Genomic DNA, 21,066 nt, shown 5'->3' with positions numbered 1-21,066 from the left:
AATGTATGCTGACCAAATATTTGCTGTTAAAGGTGAATAATCATTGGGAATGCTGGGGAACTTTGCAGACGAGTACCTGCAAGTTCTTGGTCAACATTTTGAGTGATAGACCTGTTTTAAACTGAAGTTTGCAGTCTGGCATAACCAGTTCTTCTACTAGGACTTATAGTAGTTCGCTGTTACATTCCAAATGTAGTTCCTGCTGCTGCGCTGCCAATTTTGTGTTGTGACGGCAGTGTCCAGGAAGCATTTAAAGCACAACTTTTGACACTTCTCAGTGTGTATGGGGTTATTTAAAAGTTTGACATTTTCCACTTAAGGGAAATAAAGATATTCACATGAATTGTACATTATGTATTAAAGGTCAGGTGCAGCAAGAATAGAACATTGTCTGTGGTGTGTAGCTTCTGCGTTATCGTCGACCGTTTGCTGACATGACATTATATGCACGGAAATGTCGAAATATGTTTTAGCTTCATATAGCTTTCTTCTTCTCTCTGACTTTGAGAGACACCCACACAAATTCTAGTGTACCTGCACCGCCTTGTACCCGTGCAAATGGCAATAAAAATCTAATCTAAATAATTTTAAGCTTTTTATAGACGTGTGTAAATTCCACTTCAGGAGGTTTGTCTTTTAGTGTGAACACAAACACAACCGGTGACAACTTTACAATGTAATGCAATACAACGACATAAACTGTGGCATCAAACATTACACAAAGATGAAACAGCACCTCAATAATAATAATAAAAACCTCAAAGTGGTATATTTATTGTCGGGCTCCAGGATTGGATTCCAGCATATTGTATAGAAGTAACTGTTGGTGTTACGACCTTTCACATATCCAAAGGAATTAGCCTATAATTACATTAAGTCATACATATAGACTTTGCATTATGCTAGATTATCTGTAAAACCCAGTCAGCTTGTAGTTTAGCCCACCTGAAAGTACACAAGCTTGATGAAAGACCCTTTATGAATGTTGGTACACATTTAAATGGCCATGTCAATATTCTGTTCTGTGGGAAGGCAGCAGCTGGAACGCAAGTTTATAGATAGATAGAAATATAATCATGAATTTGATTTAACTTGAGGTGCTTTTGGAAAGGGTGAGGTGTAAGGGCTGTTAACAAGTGGCCTTGGTTTGGCACAGATTGTCGAGTGGTGACATGTTACGGTAATATATTATAGCAGGAATGGCCAAACTTAGTGAGCTAATCTTTATGCTAATGTAACACAAAGCTCTTTCACAACCCTGCTTATGTCCTTATTTGTAAATGCGGCTTCACTTCTAACACTGGGGCCTCTCTCTGATTAAACATAAGGACGTCAACTTTACAGCTTTCCCATATTGACATAATGCAAAACACTAGTTACTTAGTGACCTGAATTGCCAGGCTAGTCTCTAACTATTAACCACTGACACACACTGTGGATTCATCTGACTTTTTTTTTGTATAAATGCAAATAAAAATATGTGAATTATCTCCTAGTTTTGCTCATCTTCATGTTGAATGGGACCTTTTTTGTGCCATATTATACAGGACACAGTATAAGAAGAGCAACACAACATTCGTGTTCAGTGTTTTATAGAAATGTTGCTCGCTTAAATGAACTTAAACCACATCAACCACTTCAGTCCTAATGAGTTAAGTGAGCAGCAGAAGGATCTAATTTAATCTAGCCTCTTCAAAAGTCTAAATAAGTTAACTCGAAGGTAAAATGTGGGTACTAAATTACTCAGCTGACCGTGGTGCTCTATGTGTAAAGGCTTTGTTGAAAGATCTTTATTTATGACACTGTTTCTGTCTTGTCTTTACAGGCCGCTGGGGCTGGCAAGAGCTGAAACCATATATATACACAACCCCAGCCAGGAAGTTCCTGTGACGCTGCTGTCAATGTTTACATCCAGCAGGCATTTTTACATACCCTTCTTTCACAGAAGAGTAAGTGTGTATTCACAATATATCCACAAGTATTAATGTAAAGTACTTCAGTCAATCATGTGTCGTGCTATGTGTAGAAACGTCTAAAATAACTTGCCATGTCTCCTCTGTGTCCTAGGTGATCCCACCCAGAGGGAAGGCATCTTTTAAACTAATTTTCCTCCCGTCTGAGGAGGGCAATGTAGAAAACACATTATTTATAAACACATCGGCCCATGGGCTGCTGTCATACCAGGTCAGTTCGCAAAGTGTACACATCCTGATGTATAGTGTCAGTACTGATATTGGTGAATTCCTGCTTTATAATGATGATGACCGTTTTCCTCCGTCAGCTTTGATCTGCAGATTGTAGAGTTAAGGATGCTCGCATGTTGGTTTTGTTGACACAATATGTGCCCTTGCTTTGACAGTAATAAATCAAACATTGTCTTTCTGGAAACATTTGGAAATTCCAACATAGCACCGGACCAGGCTCCTGCACAGTTACAGCTGGCATCCACCATTTTTTGTTTTCATTTTCAGTCCCTCATGTTACAAACACAGGAAGTCCATTTTTATGCTAATAGAATTCATCACGAGTAGGTCACAGTTAAACGAGCAGTTACACAGCCTGGTTTCACACAACCAGGACTTTTGTTCTTCAAGAATTTTTACGATATTGTTTTATTTTTATGCTTTTACTCAACCTCAGTCGACCCATGTTCGCTCGCTGTTCCTTGCTAAAATAATAAGATTACAGTCTGAAAATGAGCATTCACATGCTTCAAACTGCTGGATCCTCTGGGCTCTTCAGTCCTTGAATCTGCCTTGTTATTCCACCATAACATGTTGTGCTGCCACTTGAGGTTTTATCTGGACTATTTTTTTGCAGGCTTTAGTAACTATTTATTGATAATAAGGTCCTTTTTACATTTCAAATTAAGTTTCTAACATGCTTCATTTTTCATAATGAGCAGTTGCAATGTTTGGTCTGGGAAAACTGGACCTCAGACAAAATTCAGCTATTAGTTAACAACACTGCAATAAAAAAAGAAAAAAAAGAAATGCCTATTTCTAGACTACATAACCTATTTCCCTCTCATATGAAACCTGCTTGACACTGTCTCCCACATATAACTTATTAAAGCACACAAACACGCCCAAACACGAAGAGGCTTAGACACACGCAACAGTGCCACTCCCTTTACATGCTTCACAGACATGCAAATGTTACAGTCATTTTCTTGTTTTTTTTTAATGTTGGCAATAAGACCAACAACAAATCTTTCACGTGCATTTCCTTAAACATTTATACACTGTCATTCATTGAAGTAATGTTGCCATCTACCAACTTTTTCATAGCTAAAACTATGTTTTGTGCTCAGTACTGTATTGGGAAACATGTGAATGACTGTGGAAAGACCTGTCACTAAACCTGCCATTATAGTTATGTTATTTACTCACTGTACATATCTTTTCTTATTATACATATATCCTATTTAATCAACTTATTGATGTATATATATGACTGTGGTAATTGTTACGGACCTCGACATTGCCCTTTGTGTTTACATGCAGGGTTTTCCCTTCCATCATAATACTTGGGTGTAGCACCAAAGCGTTTCCTCACATTATATTATTGTTTTTGCTGTGTGGGTGTTATTTTATTTATGCAGGATATTTAAGATATTTAAGATGCTATATTACTAGCAAAGTAACTCCGTTTTCTGTCATCATAAACACAAAACATGATCTACCATATTAGAAATGTCAGCAGAAGTAAATAACGATATTCCTTTGTTTGCTTCTTCACTGTCTGGTCTTAATATAATGCACATGGTGTGTTGACAATTCTTTTATAAATGTTAACTCTTCCTCTTCCAGGTATTTGGTGTGGGAGTTCACCAGGGTTCATTAAAGTCTGTCCAAAGAAAGGATAGTCTGCTAATATTCCCTCACATCCAGAGCATTAAGCTGACCCAAACTCAGGTATGTGTTTAAATGTCTGTCTGTCGCTTTGTGCAGGCCATGCATTGTAGTGACTAACAGCTCATCATTGGAAACAGCTGATTTCCTTTTTCCTGCTAGTCCAGATAAACAAACGACTCCATACATAGACACAGAGGCTTTGTGATACTCGCTGACAAACTGCCACGGTCATGAAATTACTGAGTTTGTGTGCAGTCGTTATAAAAGACGTCACAAGATAATCACTTTCCCTGCTATAAAAAAGGGTAAATGCTTACTTGTAGAGTGTAACCACAAACACTTGATACAAGCATTGTCCCATTATTTTTTTTGTGCACATTTCTCAAAGCCATGCAAAAACATTTAAGAACCACTGACAAATTAGTGTACCGTTTTAGAAGCCAGCCAAGGCACTGAAAGTGTGAGAAGCTGTCTGAAAGAAGTTCTCGCCTCCACAACAGGAAGTGGAGTTGTGGTTGCAAAATGTCAGCTATGCCAAGTGCACAGAGACGCGAGCTCTCAGAATCACTCCAACTGTTGCTTCTGTTCAATGCAGCCTTTTCTCCTCCCTGCAAGCTCCTCTCATTTCAACATATAGTAAACACAAACATTCTCCATGTATACAGTTTACATCGGCACAGAGTTCTTCATCAAGTTACATCCGAATTCATTTTGTGTCCGTTCATTCTGCCTTCTTGGCATTTCTGCTTCATACCACACAAGCTGACATTTTGCTCCACAGAGCTGAGGACAAGACCACAAGGCTTTGTCTGTTATTCAGATGTTTAAGCCGTAATAATAAATTATTGTGCATGAAAGACATGAGTAACCTGCCTGTTAGAGGTCAGTTCAATGCAAAGCTCAATCCAGTTTCAACATGACTTCTCTGTCAGTTTTCACTAGAACTTAGTGGTGACATCACCTTTTCTTAGGAAGTGTCAGAGCTTTGCAGACTTTTTATGGCATCAAGTTGGACAGATTTACTGGAGCCATTAAGGGACTAAGATGTTAAACAGCAACAGACGAGAGCTCCACACTGAAAATGAAGTCATTATTTTGTGTTACTTAGTTTATCACTCAAGCAACTTGGTGTTACTTTATCTGTTCTGTTAGCTCTGAATGTAGCCTGCACTAATTGTGCATCATCACGTCAGTGGTGAAAGCAGATAAACATCCAACGCATTTCAGATATTATTAACGATTAGCCCATAATAGATTAAGGCAGCTGTCTATCAATTAAAGAAATTGCTTAACTCAATCAATATCGGGTGCAGTCTTGCAGATTCATGCTTTTTTGAATGTAAATCTCTTAAGTTTGTTAAAACTTAACTATTGCATAGCCTCAGTGCTCTGTATTTAAAGTTTAGTGTTGTATCTGTCAGCCTGTCACTTTAGGTTTAAATGTAGATGCTTAATTATGATGCAGTATATCTCCTTTGCTAGTGCAGACGTTATACTGCTTTTTTTAATTGTCTCAATAAGCGACCAAAGCTGCTCTGTTAAAGTATTGAATTTCTATCATGTGCAGTGCATCTCAAGCGCCACTAGAGTTCAGTCAAGTCAAAGTGTCTCTTAGTAGCAATTGATCATTGAAGGCCTTCTATATAAAAGGGAGAAAAAAGATGAGACCCCAACACCTTACTGATGTGTCCATATATTTCTTAATGCTTAAATGATTTTCTCCTGCAGGAAGATGCCTCTAACATCACTATACTGGGTCTACTCCTGGAGTGCAGCTTACCGAAGAGTTTGTTCAACAATCCTCAGGTATTTATCTCTTAAACCCCTCCCTACATGTTGTAAGACATTAAAAAGCTCTGCAGGGACTAATAACTCCTGCCTCATATGTTTTTTTTTTCTTTCACAAAAAAGTTCTTACCTATGTTATTAATTATCTTGAAAATACATCTGCTACTCCCTCAAGAATATATCCACAACCTATAAATAAGCAAATGTTTACTCTTTGAGTTATGTTCTGTGGAGGAAAAAAAGTTTTCATATTGGCACAAATCAAACGACATGTACACGCATACTGATTCTTGAATTTGCAAACAATGAGAGTATGAGGAAGGCAATGGGTAAAAAAAAAAAATGCCGTTTTTAGTTTCTTCCTACTTTGCAGTGACTTTCTTGCCTGTCTCGTCGCGCCCACACTAAGTTTTAGACTAGCTGGCCTTCTGCTCGCATAGACAGCCGGGATCGTCATCTGAGCGCCTTCTGTTTTCTCAAGAACCCCCGTGGAGGGTGAGATCTCTTGCCAGACTTCTAATTGCTTTCTCAAGAGACTGTGTAATTGACGTGCGGCTCCCAGTGCTCGTGTGGTGCAATACACCTGATGCAAGAGGCGACTGCAGACAACCAAACTATATCGTCATAATTAAACAAACTGAAATCATCTTTACGTTCTGTTGCATGAGCGTCCCAGCTGTGACCTTCGGCTCGTATCCAAGATCAACACCTGCTCCTCAGTTTCTTTTTCAAGTCCTCGCCAGTAAAATCAAGAACTTGCCTGTGGTCAGTGTGGATGCTTCTCACACGTTAAATGAGCCCTGCAGGAAGTTAGCAGTAGCCTTGGTTTCAGGGGATTAGGTTTGCTATTCCATCCTTGAGCCCCCGTGGCACCGAGCCAGGGCATCTGTCTGCAGGTCGTCAAGGGTTGATTCACCCTCTGAGACAAGCCCTGGTTTGCAGAGTGACTTGCACTCTCCCGGTACTGATTTATCAGCCTTGGTAGGTTGTTAGTCACAGGGTGGGGTGGAGGGTGGGGTGCCTGCTTGTTTTCTGTCTGTCTAAGTACAGCATGTAACCGTCTGCCATGGCGATGACATTAATTCACACTTGTGTATCATCATTTGTTTTCTTCGTTTAAATTCACTGTGTCTTTCATCACCTGAAATGCCTTTTTGTGTTTATTTATTTTTACCCTAGTTAGTTTCTGTTGCTAATTACTGTTTTCTTAAAGTCTCAAATCACTCCTCATTGTCCTCGTGCTTATCTTTCTGCTCGGTGCCTGACTGGTATGCCTTCCTGTCCCGTCCCAGGGGTCCTGCCTCCAGAGTGAGGAGCTCCTCAGTCTGCAGATTAATCTGTCGGCGTGTGGTGACCGGCCCGCTGACCTGGACAAGCTCAAGCCTTACGTCATTGAGCACATTTTGGTGCTGCTGGTGGCCCCCGCTGCTGGACAGGCTACAGTAGGTGGGTTTGTTCGACCTGTCTGACTCGAGGCAGATTTACAGTGGGAATGTGATTTAACAGCGTCACTTGAAGACACCATACGGCTCGATTCCGACTGATTCGTCCTTTTATAGATGATGTTTTAATATCTAATTTCCCTTACTTTGACTCTGGTTGAACGAGTTCATGACAAAATAAATGAAGATAACTTTCATAATGAACAAGAAAAGGATAATGTTAATAACTCTCCTGCTGTTTTGAAGGGACTGACGGTGAGAAAAATATAGGACGACATCATGTCTGTACAGAGCAACACCAAGGCTGAAGATTAGGGCTGCAACTAACAGTTATTTTCATTATTGATTATTCTGCAGATAATTTTTTGACCAACAAATCAATTAATCGACTATTCGTTGCAGTCTACACAGCGTTCACATTGGTCTATAAATATTTTTATTTTGATAGTTCACACAGGTTTCCTCTTTAATGTTAAACCACATCAGCAAACCAAATTTGCATCTCTGTTTTTACATACAGACTATTTCTGACAGCAGTAGACAGCGAGTCTGTTATATCTCATCACATTGGCTACGTGAACATGAAGGTCATTTTTCATTTCACTTCAGTCATTTTTTTATGTCATTAAGAGAACTTAAAGCTTCACTCAAAAGTTCTCTTAATGACAAAAAAATACATTTTCCAGAGAAAAAAATGTACAAACATCAGGATCATTACTAACTATACCTGTGTAAATCTATCCATACATTTAGTATGGTATACTCTACATACTGTATGTACACTGTTTGTATTTGTCTGATTTTCGTTTTTTCTTACAGGGGAACCAAAAATAGGAGTTTATATGATAAATTCTGGAGGCAAGAAGCTCTATGTAAAGGTGAGGTGTTTTTTTTTTTGTTCTGTTTTATTATGGGTATTATAGGTGTCAATTTATAGGCTTTGACAAGGTGATTTATATCCCTAGGACATGCAGGTGCTCTCAAAAGTGGAGGCCGGCCTGGACTTTAATCAGGTTCTGCTGAGACCAGAAGCAAAAAACTTCACTGAAGTGGCTGCACTTGCCTGCAGAGGTGAACGCTCACTTCAGTTAAAATAACTTCCTCTTAATTCTTGTAATATCCTTTTAAGTGTCATTGCATTTGACCCAAATGTCTCTGAATATTTGAACAGTTTTGTTTCTTGTATCAGGGTCTTTGCCAGGCCACGAGAGGAAGTGCACAACTCATATCAGTTTAAAAATTCTGGGAAACCGGACAACGCCCAGCTTTCCTGGACTACATATCGCACACAGGTAATGTTGAGACCTTTTGCCTTTTCATGCTCACATTGTCCTGAGAAACCATTAGAATTAAAAATGAATAAAAACATAGTTTAAAAACACTGTGGCTGTAGCTAGTGACACACAGTTGAAAGTACACGTATTGTTCCTGTTGTGATGAAGATAAGTTAAGTACAATTGTTAAAATGTCTAAATGCTTCAACAGCTAACGTGATCGTAATAACTTGAGCATTTTGGCGTTAATTTGTTGTTGCTGTCTGCAGACGGACCGAGGAGGATTTGTTCAGCCTGTTCCAGGTGAAACAAAGAGGCGCAGACAAGGTGGACCTGTGGCTGACAAACTCCCTCCTCCTGCCCCTCACAGTGACGAACGCTAGCCTCTCACAGAAGCTGCAGGGAGTAATGAAGGTATGAATTCACCACAGCCTCATGTAATGATAGGAAGCAGATAAGATTACTGCACACTTTGTTTTAGTTTATGCCGACTGAATTCTGGATTTGATACTCAAGTCTCTGCTGCCCCCTGTCTGTTAGGTGACAAACTTCAGCGGTCCACTGACCGTTCCCCGGGGCTGCTGGCGTATTCTGTCCCTCCAGCTGCTCAGCAGGGCCCTGCCTGTCAACGAGCTGTCCACTCTGAGTCTGGACACCAGCCTGGGACAAGCCCTGCACGTTCCTCTCTACTTCCACTCTACCCCCTTCGAGGTGAAATACCAGCTCTAGTGTAGAGATACAATGATCAGTTGATTAGTTGTCAGCTTTTAAATAAATCACAAACTATTGTGGTAATCAAGAAAAAAAGGTTAAAATTCTCTGTTTCTAGCTTCTTAATTTGCTCCTCTATGACAGTGAACTAAATATCTTTGGGTTGTGGACAAAAGAAAACATTTGAGGACGTCATCTTGGGCTCTGGGAAACACTGTAGTGGCCAGTTAGTAATATGATGTGTCTGTCAGCAGGGGGAAGTGGTGTTTGAGGCAGAGCGAGAGTGTGGACGACCTTGCCCACTTAGATTGTCTGAAACAGGTGAGACACGGCACCAAAAGTCTTAATAAAGTAGAGGGTTTTTTTTTTTTTATTGTTAATGTTTTTATGTTTTTTTCTCCTCTACTGTCCCATTAGGTCGTTTAGAGTGGCAGCGTTCCCTCCTCCCAGACTTTTTCTCCTCGTCTTGGCCTGTAGACGGCAAACTGGCTGCTGAGCTCTGCTCTCGATGGCAGAGTCACAAAGACAAGCTGCCATGCAGGTGAGTCTTAAATGCAACACGCAGCTTTTTTTGTGTCTTGTAATCCATCGTTACACGAACATCGTTAATCATGTGATTCCTTTTGTAATCTCAGGTGGCCTAGACTTCCTGTAGAGACGTCCTTACCTCTGGACTTTGGTGCTACACCTGTCAATGAGAGCAAGGTGGGCGACACTTCACGATTCTTCAGTAAAAATGTTGTATATTTAAAATGTATGTTTGACATTTGTCTGCAGCAAAAAGAAAATACTTGTTTTTGTGTTTCAGGTGAAGACATTCACGCTGAAGAATCCTTCCTCTTCAGTTGTTTCTGTAGAGATTCGGATCCTCTCCCTGTACCCAGCTCCCATGGAGGCCCTGGACCTCCTAACCAAATGGTACACTGTCAACAGTAACAGTTTAATATCGCAGAGAATGATACACCTTCAGATCTTTGTGTGTCCTGTTTGAAGAATTGCTCCAGCACTTTTCTCAAGTTGATTTGTCAAACAGTTTCCTCTGTTTTGATCGGCAGGTTTAATATCAGCCCCCTCTCTGTCAACATCAGCACTACAGAGTTTTCTCTGTTGGCTTCTCTCCCAAAGGTAAATCCTGAGAACGTTCCTGTGAAACAAAGTTGTGACACTCTTTAATCTTTTAATATTTACTCACGCTTGCCAGCTTAACTGATTCATTAACTGCACGGACAGCATTCTCATTCTTGTTGTGCTTTAGTGTTGCCCGTGTTGATTTCCCTACAAACCTGTTTCCTCTCTTCTCTCTGTGTTTGTGTGCAGGCAGGTGAGAGTGTGGAGGACATGACAGGAGAAGGTGTCCTGCGTCTGCTGCTGCAGCCCTGGGAGGCCAGAGAAGTCGCTGTGGTCTTTACTCCCTCTGACCACAAACCCACCACTACCATTCTCGTCATCAGGTACTGATTCATATATGTAGCATGAGTTTGTGTGAGTCAGTGTTTATTCAGGTTTCATTTACAGAGTTTCATAGACCTTTTTCTCAGCAGACATTTTGACCTGTAAAAGCACAATGAATCACATTTATGTTATGAAAATCATTTACATTGGCTCTGACAGTTGGTCAGCATGCACAATACCAGGACCGTGAGGGCAAAGCAGCTAAATGGAGTTCAGCCAGCACTGATTATGTTATTAACACCAGGGCTTTTCTGCTGTGACCTGGCAATATGCAGCCGTTGATAAAAGCCTGTTAGGGCCCACTCAGACAGAATCAGGCATTGCGTTGGAGAAACGCGGTTGCCAATTACGTACGCTGGTGATCAGACTAGCAGCATGAGTGGGATAACAAGAAACACAATGGAGTGTAACATAATTCATGTGTATTCACTCAATTTGGCCATGTGCACCAGTTAAAAGCACTTTCTTTTGTCTGTTGATGCGAACAATTGGTGTATGACTGGCATGCCAGATTATGACTCTTCTTTGGGCGAAGCCACGACCTGCAGATCAGAGGCAGAGTTGGACAGTACAGTTGCAGGTACACTAGTAGGGTGGGCTAAATGCTACAGCAGGAACACAACGAACATTTCTTTGTATAACGTTATGTTTCACTCAGTTTGGTCTTTTGCCGCAGTTTAAAAACCAGCCGTAATGATCTGCCTCCCATCCTGGTTATTAATAATCTGTCAGTGTGGACAAGCGATCACTAGCAGGACCAGCATGCTCATAGGAGAGCAACGTAGCAGCTTCCCCTCGGTTGTTTAACGCCGGTTGACAAACTGTTTTAGGCGCATTAACCCCAGTTGATCCAGAAGGTGGCAGTATAGTTCACAACAAATGGGCCATGGGAAAACACGCCCACACCGCCGCATGACCCTGCGGCTAATTGCCGCAACACCTGATTCTGTCGGAGAAAGCCTTGACTCTTCAATTTCCAGGCATCTGCTTTTCTGCTAAGTGAATTGCAGCGGTGTAAAGAATCTGATTATTACTCTATGACGTATAAATATATATTAATTTTGATTAAGTACAAGGTACCAAAGAACAAATAAGAAATAAATTGCAAAAATTTTATCTGTAGGACTCTTTGTTGTATTATCAGAAACACTGTTTATGTTGTTACTAAAACATGTTTGTTGTCTTTTCACTGCATTTCAGGAACAACCTGACGGTGTTTGACATGAAGATGGTGCAGGGCCACGGGGCCAAAGAGCTGCTAAAAGTCGGAGGCAAACTGCCCGGTCCAGGGGCCTCTCTGCGCTTCAATGTTCCTCAATCAACTCTGATGGAGTGTCGTGATGGTGAGATTAATGTTAAAACTTAACATCAGTACCTGATGTATGTCCTCACTATTAACAGAGAGATAAGGCAAAAGCACAAACACATGGTTGAACTTCACTGTCTGTCACTCGCAGGTCTGCGCACCAACAAACCGCTCTTCGCCATCAGGAAGAGTTTCAAGGTGGAGAATGCCGGCGAGCTTCCTCTGACAGTCATGTCGATGAATATTAATGGATACAAGTGTCAGGGATTCGGCTTCGAGGTGTTGCAGTGTCGCCCCTTCAGCCTCAACCACAACACCTCCTCTGAGATCACCATCGCGTAAGTGGAATTTTATTACATGTTTAATTAGGATTTTTTCTTAATTGTTGTCACTTAACATTTGAGTAACGTTGTCCTGTAACATCTTATATTAGTTAGTACTAAAAAGAACAAGGTTTTTTCTTCCTTTTTTCTTCAGCTGTGGCAGAACCCACATCTGTTACTCATTTTCTATTTTCTACTTTCTCTCTTCCTCTTTTCATCTTGATGCAGTGTCCTAAATATACCTCCCTCTTGCTTTTAATCTCCCCGTTTCTCTTCTCTTCCTGTCTCACTGTCTCTACCTGCCTGTGTCATCAGGTTTACCCCAGACTTCACCTCATCCTGGGTCATCCGGGACCTCACCCTGGTGACTTCACGCGGCACTTCTTTCCCTTTCACCCTCAATGTGACGCTGCCCCACCACATGCTGCCTCTCTGCGCTCAGGTGGTTCCTGGTCCCAGCTGGGAAGAAACGTTCTGGGTGGTCACCCTCATCTTCACATGGTTAGTAACTTCAGTAAATCATAGATCATTGATGATTAGGTTGGGATGGTTTCTAGTTTTGTTAATCTTTTTCCAGTGCGGTGTAACTGGTTTAATTTTAAGAGACCGACTAAATCAAGTCAAGTCAATTTTAATTATGTAGCCCAAAGTCACAGATCACATTGCCCCAGTGTGCTTTACAGACTGTACAGTGAACAATACACAGTAGTTTATTGTGAAGCCATGTTTGAGCCGCTCCTACTGCATTACTTCCTGCAACACTTCCTGTATCGTGTTGTGGAAAGCATGTTAACTTACACGGTTTCCATACGTGATTTTAAAATGTAGCTACTTCCATCGTTGCACTTGGCCGAGGTCCAATATTATTAACTATTTTGATGTTAAACTTTAGAAGGAGAAAAGTTAAATGTTTGTTGTGAGAGATAAAAACACAATGTGTCACACAGTCACACTGTCATTTGTGGGCTCTCATTAGTCACGTGTGACACCTAGTGGTGATATTTGGTGTTACTGGTCTGGCTTATTATCAAACTGGTTTGAATATGTTTCCATCGGCCCAACCCTGCTGACATTGCCTTCCACAAGACATGTGAATGTTGTTTGTATTCATTTATGAACATATTTGAATATGCAAACATGGAGATGTCACCAGGCTTACCAAAAGTTAAACCTGCCACACTGTTTGTCCAGCCACTCTGCATTTTGAATATGATATAATATACCTAGCTAACATGATTAGGGTTGGGCATTTTTACTGTAGAACAATTAATTGTTAAGTTAATGGTTTGTGGGACTAATCCCTGTAGCAAGTCATTGTTTTCCAGTTGTTGGATGTGTACCAAAGGTGTAACACATTGTCAGACACTCTGATGAAATCTGTTGCTTCTGTTTGTGTTTCAGCTTCTCCCTGTTTGGTGTGTGTCTGATGGCCTTTCATCAGGCCCAGTACATCCTGAATGAGTTCTCTACACCCAGCATCAGGAGCAACCACAACTCTGTCCTGTCTCGGGATAACGGTCATGTTAATAACATCACACCCAACGGAGTGAAGTACGTCCAGTTTTTTAAAGACTGTTAGCTCCAGCATAAAGACAAATACTGCAAGTGGATTTTTTTCTGGAATTAAAATACTGTATTTGTCATTTTGTGTCTTGTTTGTGCAGTAAAACAAAGGGCAGTTGTAAGAGCTACGTGGACACCTGTCACACCTCGGACAAAGGTAAGGGGCGTGGCTCTCCAGCCCTGGCCAACAGCCCCGCCCAGCGTCCTCAAACGTCGAAGAAAAGCTCCTCAGTCACCCCGTCCCAAACGCAGAAGAAGCATAAGGTTTCACTGTATTACACCAAATACAAGAGCAGCTTGTCCACCACAGCCAGTGGTGCTGTGGCGATGGATGAAGAGCATGAGGACCTGACGCCGGATGCTCCTCTGACACCAGACCCTGATGTCTGCAACAACAATGAGCCAGCGTTCATCAGTGAGCTGGAAAAAAAGGCACCGGCAGACTTGAAAGAAGACCCCCACAGCACTGTAGAAGATAGAGTGCCAGCAGCAGTTATGTTTCCCATGGAAATACCTGCTGGTTTTCCAGCTAACGTCACACTGAGTCCAGGACCTAGACCAGGCCTGTTAGTATGTAGCCCAGTAGAGAAGAGCTGCACTGAGCACTATGCAGAGAAGATCGATTCTGAGAAAAGGGACGGTTCTGAAATGGAGGTAAGGATAAATATAGAGTTTAAAGTGACTCAGGCACTTTGCAAAGCATATAATCTGATCTTCTGATCAAAAAGTATTTTTTCTTCTTCCAGCTAAGAGAAGATGGGAAAGGCCAGAAAAAGAAAGCACAGAGTGCAGAGACTGGCTCTGCTTCAGGAAATAATAAGGGAAAGAGGAGTCGCAGGAAGACAGAAAATGTCTCCAGGTAGGCTTCACTTTACCTTTGATGTAATCTATTATTCAGTTAACTAGGGCTGGCCCGAATGCTTCGAAACTTCTACCCTTGCCATGGTAATCAACATCCAATTCAGTAGACACAGGAAAGAGACAAAAAAGAGGCAAAAGGCTGATGAAGTGTGGGAAATGGAGCTCAACGCTCACTCTGCAGGTTGGCCTTTGAGACTCTGGAGGCGAGTGCAGTGGCTGATGTCTGATAATGAAATCTCTATCGTCTCATAATTACAATGATGGCCAAGTATTTAAGTAAATAATTATGACAAGTTTGAAAGCCTGTACTGCCTCCCCCCTCACTGAAGCTTTGAAAAGAAAATGGGATTCGGGGCAGCCGTACAATTTACCCAAGTAAAATCTAATGATACTCCCAAACAAAGAACTACATCGAGCAGTGACAGTGTTATAAAGCACCAAACAGTCAGATCGGATGTTTTATAAAAGTTTCTGTGTGATTGCTGCCGCAGTGCTCCTGAGCACAACGTCGTAGTGATGCCAGAGAGGGAGAAAGAACCTGACTGGAAAACAGGGGACCGGAACGTCAGTGGAACCCGCAACAGGAACCGCTGCTGCAACGGCTCCAAGTCAGACGCACCAAAGCCTGGACAGAGCACTGAGAGCCCCCTCAAGCAGAACGGTGGGCCTCCAGTCACACTGCTCCCCAGCTTTATTAACTCAACACTTTGGTTGTGGTCTCACTGGCTTTTGTTGATGTCCAGCAGGTGTGTGTCCCGCTCGTACTCGACGGAAGTGCGCCACAGAGCGGCGCGGCGGTGGAGTGTGCGAGTCTGGCTCGGACTCCGGCAGCTCGTCAGGCAGCGTGAGGGCCAGCAGGGGGAGCTGGGGCAGCTGGAGCAGCGCCAGCAGCATGGAGGGCGACAAAGACGCGAGTGCCCGAACACATGCCTGCACTACCTCATCTAGAAAAAGTAAAGAACGCTTGTGCGCTGCCTTATCGAGGAAAACCAGAACTGTTAGCACACTATTACAGACTGTAGCTGGTATTTTATCACAGATGAGAGCCGTGAATAACAGATTTTTGACTTGTTGGTTTTTACAGGGGACTCCATGCAGTACGGCGTCTACCCAGTAGAGCGGGACTGCTACCAGACCATGAATACAAACTACAAGGCTCACAGGTAAGTCAAGATAACAGACATGGATACAAGAAGGGGCTCTAATAATTGTGTTAGCCTCGACAAAAAATGCTCTTATGTATTTTATTAAGTCCTGTGAATCAAGGAGTAAAATCCTACTTTGCATCCACTTACACATACAGTTATTTCTATTCATTCTGTGTTTGACTAATGAACTTTGCCTTTTCTCTGCTCAGCATGAACAGCTTGTACCGTAAAGACCAGTGCCAAAGCCCAGATCCCGCAGCGTCCAGCTTCGCCCCCAGTTTTGCTGCTGTTGCTGCAGGAGTGGAGAGGAACATGGAGAAAGACGTTCACAGTAAATACATGATTTTTCTTTAAGTAAAAGCAGAGTCTGAAATCAACACCTGTCCATGCCTTTAGTAAAAGAAGGATTGTGCGATTGCTCTGATTTCTAATGGAGAGTTGTTGTGCGCTTCCTCAGATCTAACAGGTCAGTATGTGCCTGAAGAGACGTGGTCGGCTCCATCCATCCCCCTCACCACTGAGTTCAGATACAACACCACCGAAGCGCTGCCCTACATACCTCAGCCAGCAACCACCGCGTCCTACAACGGGTAGGCGTTTGAATGCACTGTCTGCTGAAAATGAATTTATGTACATTTTGCGTGTGTGTGCCCCTTTAAGGGGGTTCTGGTGACTGGTCTGTGTGCGTTCATGTAAAACTTGATTACCTTCATGTAACTTCAGCTCTCTGTGTAAACTGCACTTTTGTTAGTAAGCACATACTGCAGATCTGATATGGTATGGCAACTGATACTGGTTTACAGTTTGAATAATGACCGTCCCAGTGCTGCAGTGTTTTATCTGTCCCCATTAAAAGATCAACTGTTTCCTTGTTTCCTGCAGGTTTACTTGGAGCAGTGCCAACAGCCAATGCAACAGTCCTTACACCTACTGTGAGGAAAGCAACTACATAGGTACAGTTTCCTCGTCCACCATATTATGTATTCATGTTACACTCTGTACTCTCAAGCAGCGGACGGTATAACTTCTTGAAACAGTTACAAGCATTGACCGTTTGATCCCATCATTTTGTAGGCAATGGAACGTTTCCGAGTGGTTTTCCCGCTCAGGAGAGCCAGAACGCTGCACACTGCAGTCAGAGCACCTGGAGTGAGGAACAGCCTCAGGAATCGCCCTCCACCTGGGACACAGCAGCCTGTGTGGGCAGCAAGGTGACGACTCACGATATTAAACTCATTTGGTTTAAACAGTCAGTGGGTGTGCGCTTGACAACTAATGGCAGATTTTCTTCCCTAGACATTTTGAGTATAAAATGTCAGAACATCATGACGATGCATTTATCCCAAAGCCCAACATGATCTTCAGTTGTCTTGTTTTGACCGTTCAACAATCCAAAACCTGAAGAGATTTTCAGTTTACTTTAGACTCAAACTAACTAAAAGTGTTTGGTGTTTTTCGCTTTTTTCTCCTTTTCACATGTTCAGTTTAGTATCATATTAAGACACAAAAAGAGCTTCAGATCTTCACATTTCAGAAGCCGCAACCATGTTTTCTAGCAAAGAGTTTTCGCTTTCAAAAAGTCTTTGTTGATCAACGAATCAATCAATCATTGCAGCTCTACTATCTCGTGATGCAGGTAAAATGACCTCTTCCAGGGCTTACAGACGGCATTATTGTTTCTCCTTTTTTTCCCCTGGCTACGCGATATGGTGAAAAAATCATAATGCAGTTTATTTTTATGATTTACGATTAGTAAGAATGACAATTTTTGCATCAGATTTCTCTGTTTTACAAAAATATATTTAAAAAAATAAATCAAACATCTTTTTTTTGTTTTTGTAACATATTAAGAACAAGATTTACTTTATTAGACTCCTGTTTTGTCACACATCTTAGTATTCAGTTAGATTTTAATGAATCGTGCAGCCTTTTTGTTTTTCACCTTGAGCAAAATGAAGAACAGTGCCACTACCAGCCAGCCCATCATATCCTCATTACTCATGGCTTTTTTCAAAAATCACACCACATACCAAACCTCAGCATACTACTGCATATATCATTACGGTAACTAAGGTTTGGAGTCAAAAACTTTGTCACATGAAATCAGATTAATATTGCCAAACTTCAGGCACACAAATAAACCAAGAGAAGTTAAAATGTCAGAAGTAAAATTTCCAGAGCGATGCAGAATTGCACTTAAATATAGATTTACAGGATGTGGTTTACGTTGCGCAATCTTGTAAAAGTGAAATGCAGGTTTCGGTAACATTATGGTAAAATCTGCGATATAGACGATGTGTGACATGACAACAATAAATCTTTAAAAACACAAAGAGGGAAACGAGGGGGAAAGCACAATTGTTTACACAACACATTGTGCTGTGATTATATTGTTATCACAGCAGCACTTTTGTTGTCGACTGTCCTTTGAGAGAGCAGGTTGATGCCTGAAACCTCTGATTAGATCCTCCTAATGTGCCACACTGACAACCTGTGATGCTCCCATTAATGCCCAGATTCAGTATAAAACAGGATGTTTGTAACTGTGGTTGGTTGTAACGACCCTAAACACACCAGCAGTTTCTCTGTTGTGACTCATATGTGGCATTTAGAGGAGGAAGTCATCAGCTCCTGGACTTTCATCACTTTGCTCTCAGTGTCTGAGCAGAAATGAGGAAGAAGGAGCATCTGGATTAATAGACTCAGTCTTACTGAATGTGGGTTTATATAAACTTCTCTTTCGTTTGCTGCTTCTTCTTTTTGCACAGCTGCAGTTTTCCTCATGTTATTCAAATGTCCCAAATTGCTTAATCAGGGACACGGTAACGGTTGTTAATATTTTAGCTGACATGCAAAAATAAATTCAGATTCAGACTTTATTAGCCCCAGCAGGGGAAATTTGTTTGAACAGCTTGCCCTGCACACATACTGAAACATCCAGTAACATGTAGACACAAAAATAATGACTAACAAATAAAATAAGAATAAAATTCAGTAAAATAAAATAAAAAATGCTAAGTTCAGTGGAATAATAGGCGTTAATTAATAGTTCTACATCTACAAAACATCTACAGAAAACTGAAAAGACGAATCACAGAGGGAATAAAAGATTTCAGAGAGCGGTTAGTTGTACAAGCAGGTAAATAAATGTCCTGTAAGCTCTAAATGTACAATTTTAGTTAGTTGAATATATTTTTGATGACATTTTAATTGCTAGCCTTTGTAATTTTAGTTACAGTGTTGATTTCAGAAGCAACTCAAATATTTACTGTTGCTGTAATCAGTAGCAGTTTGACAACAGTAAAGTATACTTCCTCAGAACGGATCAGTTTGTTGTTAATCTTTATTGAGGAATACTTCCCAAAATTGTCCGTGCCCAAAGTGTTGAACAATCGGCTGATATGAGATTTTTAAACATGACACAAAGATTTATTTTTTAATTTTATTTAATGTTTCAATTTTTTAATATCGGTAAATGTTGGTCTCAAATCTGCTTCAAAGTTTTTGTATCTTTCAGAATTAATGCTAAAACCAGTAATCGTAGTTAATTTACCTGAGCCAGTGTCGTCCAGGGCCGATAATCGTTCTGCCACCAGTCTCTGGTCAAAGTAATCTCTCACAGTGCATAGAGAGATTACTTTGTAGCTGATTGGGTAAAACTTTGCATCTAAACTTCAGGGGAAAGGTCATTCTACAAAAGGACAAACACGATTATGAAGCTGAGAAATGACAGGTCATCTCTGTAGGTAGCGGGCAGCTAAGTGGTCGACGGTAGCAGCGCACAGAGGTGGGAAAGGTCAGAAAAGGTCATGAAAATATGACTGTGGGATGCAGTTTCTCTCGGCAGCTTTGGACTGACACAAACCAGCCACAAAGCTGAGAACAACTAATGAATACTGTCTCTGTTCCTCCTCTGCAGCCATACTTCTCTGGTACCCGCAGCCTCTCCCCCATGTCCAGTCTGTTTGGATCCATCTGGACGCCGCAGAGCGAGCCCTACCAGAGCCACTTCCACCCAGAGCGATCGGCCCCGATGTCCCCCGTGTCCCCCATCACCCCGCCTCACTCTCCCTTCAGCAGGGAGCCAGAGGGGCGGTGCGCGCCCATCCAGTACTCCAGCTTCAACCCGTTCGGTCCACACATGAACCTGGACATATGGAACTCTTCCTCCAACCGCAGCTCCAACTCACAGCTCTCCAACGACTCCGGCTACTGTGGAGACGTTTAAAATAAACAAAAAAGTAAAAAACATGGTTGACCTTATAAACAAAAAAAAACAAAATGGCAGACCTAAACAATAATTGCAAACATATAAAACATTGATATGTAAAAGAAAGGAAATAAAAATGAATGTTCTTTTATCATTAATGGGGAAAATGTGAATATTCCTTTTCTTTTATGTTCCCATTTTCAAATGTTAAATGTTGTGAAAGGTTAAGCATTTGTTGTATATTTTTCTAGATGTTTTGCAGTTTTGATCATAGAAAATAAAAAAAAAAGGTTTTGTACTGAACATGAGTCATTTTTTACTAACTTAATGTGGTATTTAACTCGTGTCTATCTTTATCGGACCAGCTGTCCGTCTTTATTTTCTCTCTTGGCAGCCCTCGTTTACTATTTTAATCACTTATCAGTCCACAAGTCGTCATCTCTCTTCATTCTGTTTTATTTTCCACAGAACACTTTAAGCTTTTAAGCTCACAGTGGAAAAACATCAGACTAAAGTTTGCTGGCTGTGCTGTTTTCTGTACACACAGACAACAAGCTAAATATCAAATATGAGTCTCGTTCAGTCTCTGCCCTGTGATTGTGCTCTAAATCACTCCACCTTGCAAGAAGAAATGGTCCAAACTCACTGCGGCAGGAACTGAGAGATTCTGATGTTGGGTCAAGCTCTAAAAACACAGGATCCTACCTTTTGATTCGATTCAGTCGCTAAAAGACACAAAACGCGTCTGTTAGATGGGCGCGATGTAGTTTTGGAGAAGAAATTCAAACTCAGAATTGTAATATTTACAATATTAATGAGGTTATAATCACATCACAACCAGTTTTACCTTCACAAAACAAAATACCCAGCAATTAAAGTGGAAGCAACAAAAGTGGTGCACGTCCACAAAGCTGGCGCCAGCGATCATAGTGTTTCATGCTAGCGATACAAACAATATGCCATGTAAAAGCTGACACTACAGGTTCAAGGCCAAAACCAGGTGTATTTAGATGGAATGGATACCTATGGCTCTTTGTCTTTCCACTATTTCCTCCTCTGCTTTAGAAACTCCTGAGGCTCCTAAAAGTCCTCCTCCCTACTCCTAACAGATTTTTAAATTGAGCTGCTTTG

General features: G+C 41.3%; 1 protein-coding gene across 8 annotated transcripts in view; it reads left to right on the top strand.

Moving 5' to 3' along the window:
* Nucleotides 1–20,238, top strand: part of tmem131l (transmembrane 131 like) — a 34,339-nt gene extending 14,101 nt beyond the window's left edge. For 2 of the 8 annotated variants that reach the window (XM_084377320.1, XM_084377316.1), the window contains exons 5-34: nucleotides 1,826–1,949; nucleotides 2,068–2,184; nucleotides 3,813–3,917; nucleotides 5,586–5,663; nucleotides 6,938–7,091; nucleotides 7,907–7,965; nucleotides 8,053–8,158; nucleotides 8,277–8,379; nucleotides 8,631–8,775; nucleotides 8,902–9,072; nucleotides 9,324–9,393; nucleotides 9,490–9,613; nucleotides 9,708–9,777; nucleotides 9,881–9,990; nucleotides 10,128–10,197; nucleotides 10,390–10,523; nucleotides 11,725–11,867; nucleotides 11,982–12,168; nucleotides 12,469–12,654; nucleotides 13,555–13,704; nucleotides 13,818–14,370; nucleotides 14,463–14,575; nucleotides 15,069–15,238; nucleotides 15,321–15,530; nucleotides 15,662–15,740; nucleotides 15,935–16,056; nucleotides 16,183–16,315; nucleotides 16,608–16,678; nucleotides 16,800–16,936; nucleotides 19,645–20,238. In XM_084377320.1, the coding sequence (XP_084233446.1) occupies nucleotides 1,826–1,949; nucleotides 2,068–2,184; nucleotides 3,813–3,917; nucleotides 5,586–5,663; nucleotides 6,938–7,091; nucleotides 7,907–7,965; nucleotides 8,053–8,158; nucleotides 8,277–8,379; nucleotides 8,631–8,775; nucleotides 8,902–9,072; nucleotides 9,324–9,393; nucleotides 9,490–9,613; nucleotides 9,708–9,777; nucleotides 9,881–9,990; nucleotides 10,128–10,197; nucleotides 10,390–10,523; nucleotides 11,725–11,867; nucleotides 11,982–12,168; nucleotides 12,469–12,654; nucleotides 13,555–13,704; nucleotides 13,818–14,370; nucleotides 14,463–14,575; nucleotides 15,069–15,238; nucleotides 15,321–15,530; nucleotides 15,662–15,740; nucleotides 15,935–16,056; nucleotides 16,183–16,315; nucleotides 16,608–16,678; nucleotides 16,800–16,936; nucleotides 19,645–19,953 (4,303 nt within the window). In that variant the 3' untranslated portion in view covers nucleotides 19,954–20,238. The remainder of the gene's footprint in view (nucleotides 1–1,825; nucleotides 1,950–2,067; nucleotides 2,185–3,812; nucleotides 3,918–5,585; nucleotides 5,664–6,937; nucleotides 7,092–7,906; nucleotides 7,966–8,052; nucleotides 8,159–8,276; nucleotides 8,380–8,630; nucleotides 8,776–8,901; nucleotides 9,073–9,323; nucleotides 9,394–9,489; nucleotides 9,614–9,707; nucleotides 9,778–9,880; nucleotides 9,991–10,127; nucleotides 10,198–10,389; nucleotides 10,524–11,724; nucleotides 11,868–11,981; nucleotides 12,169–12,468; nucleotides 12,655–13,554; nucleotides 13,705–13,817; nucleotides 14,371–14,462; nucleotides 14,576–15,068; nucleotides 15,239–15,320; nucleotides 15,531–15,661; nucleotides 15,741–15,934; nucleotides 16,057–16,182; nucleotides 16,316–16,607; nucleotides 16,679–16,799; nucleotides 16,937–19,644) is intronic. The other 6 variants (XM_084377322.1, XM_084377318.1, XM_084377323.1 and 3 more) reach the window with 3 other exon arrangements.
* Nucleotides 20,239–21,066: the final 828 nt, after the last annotated feature.

The sequence above is a fragment of the Pagrus pagrus genome (genome assembly GCF_965226575.1).
Source record: "Pagrus pagrus genome assembly, chromosome: 2".
NCBI classification, from domain to species: domain Eukaryota; kingdom Metazoa; phylum Chordata; class Actinopteri; order Spariformes; family Sparidae; genus Pagrus; species Pagrus pagrus.
This window is presented reverse-complemented; position numbering and strand designations above follow the sequence as displayed.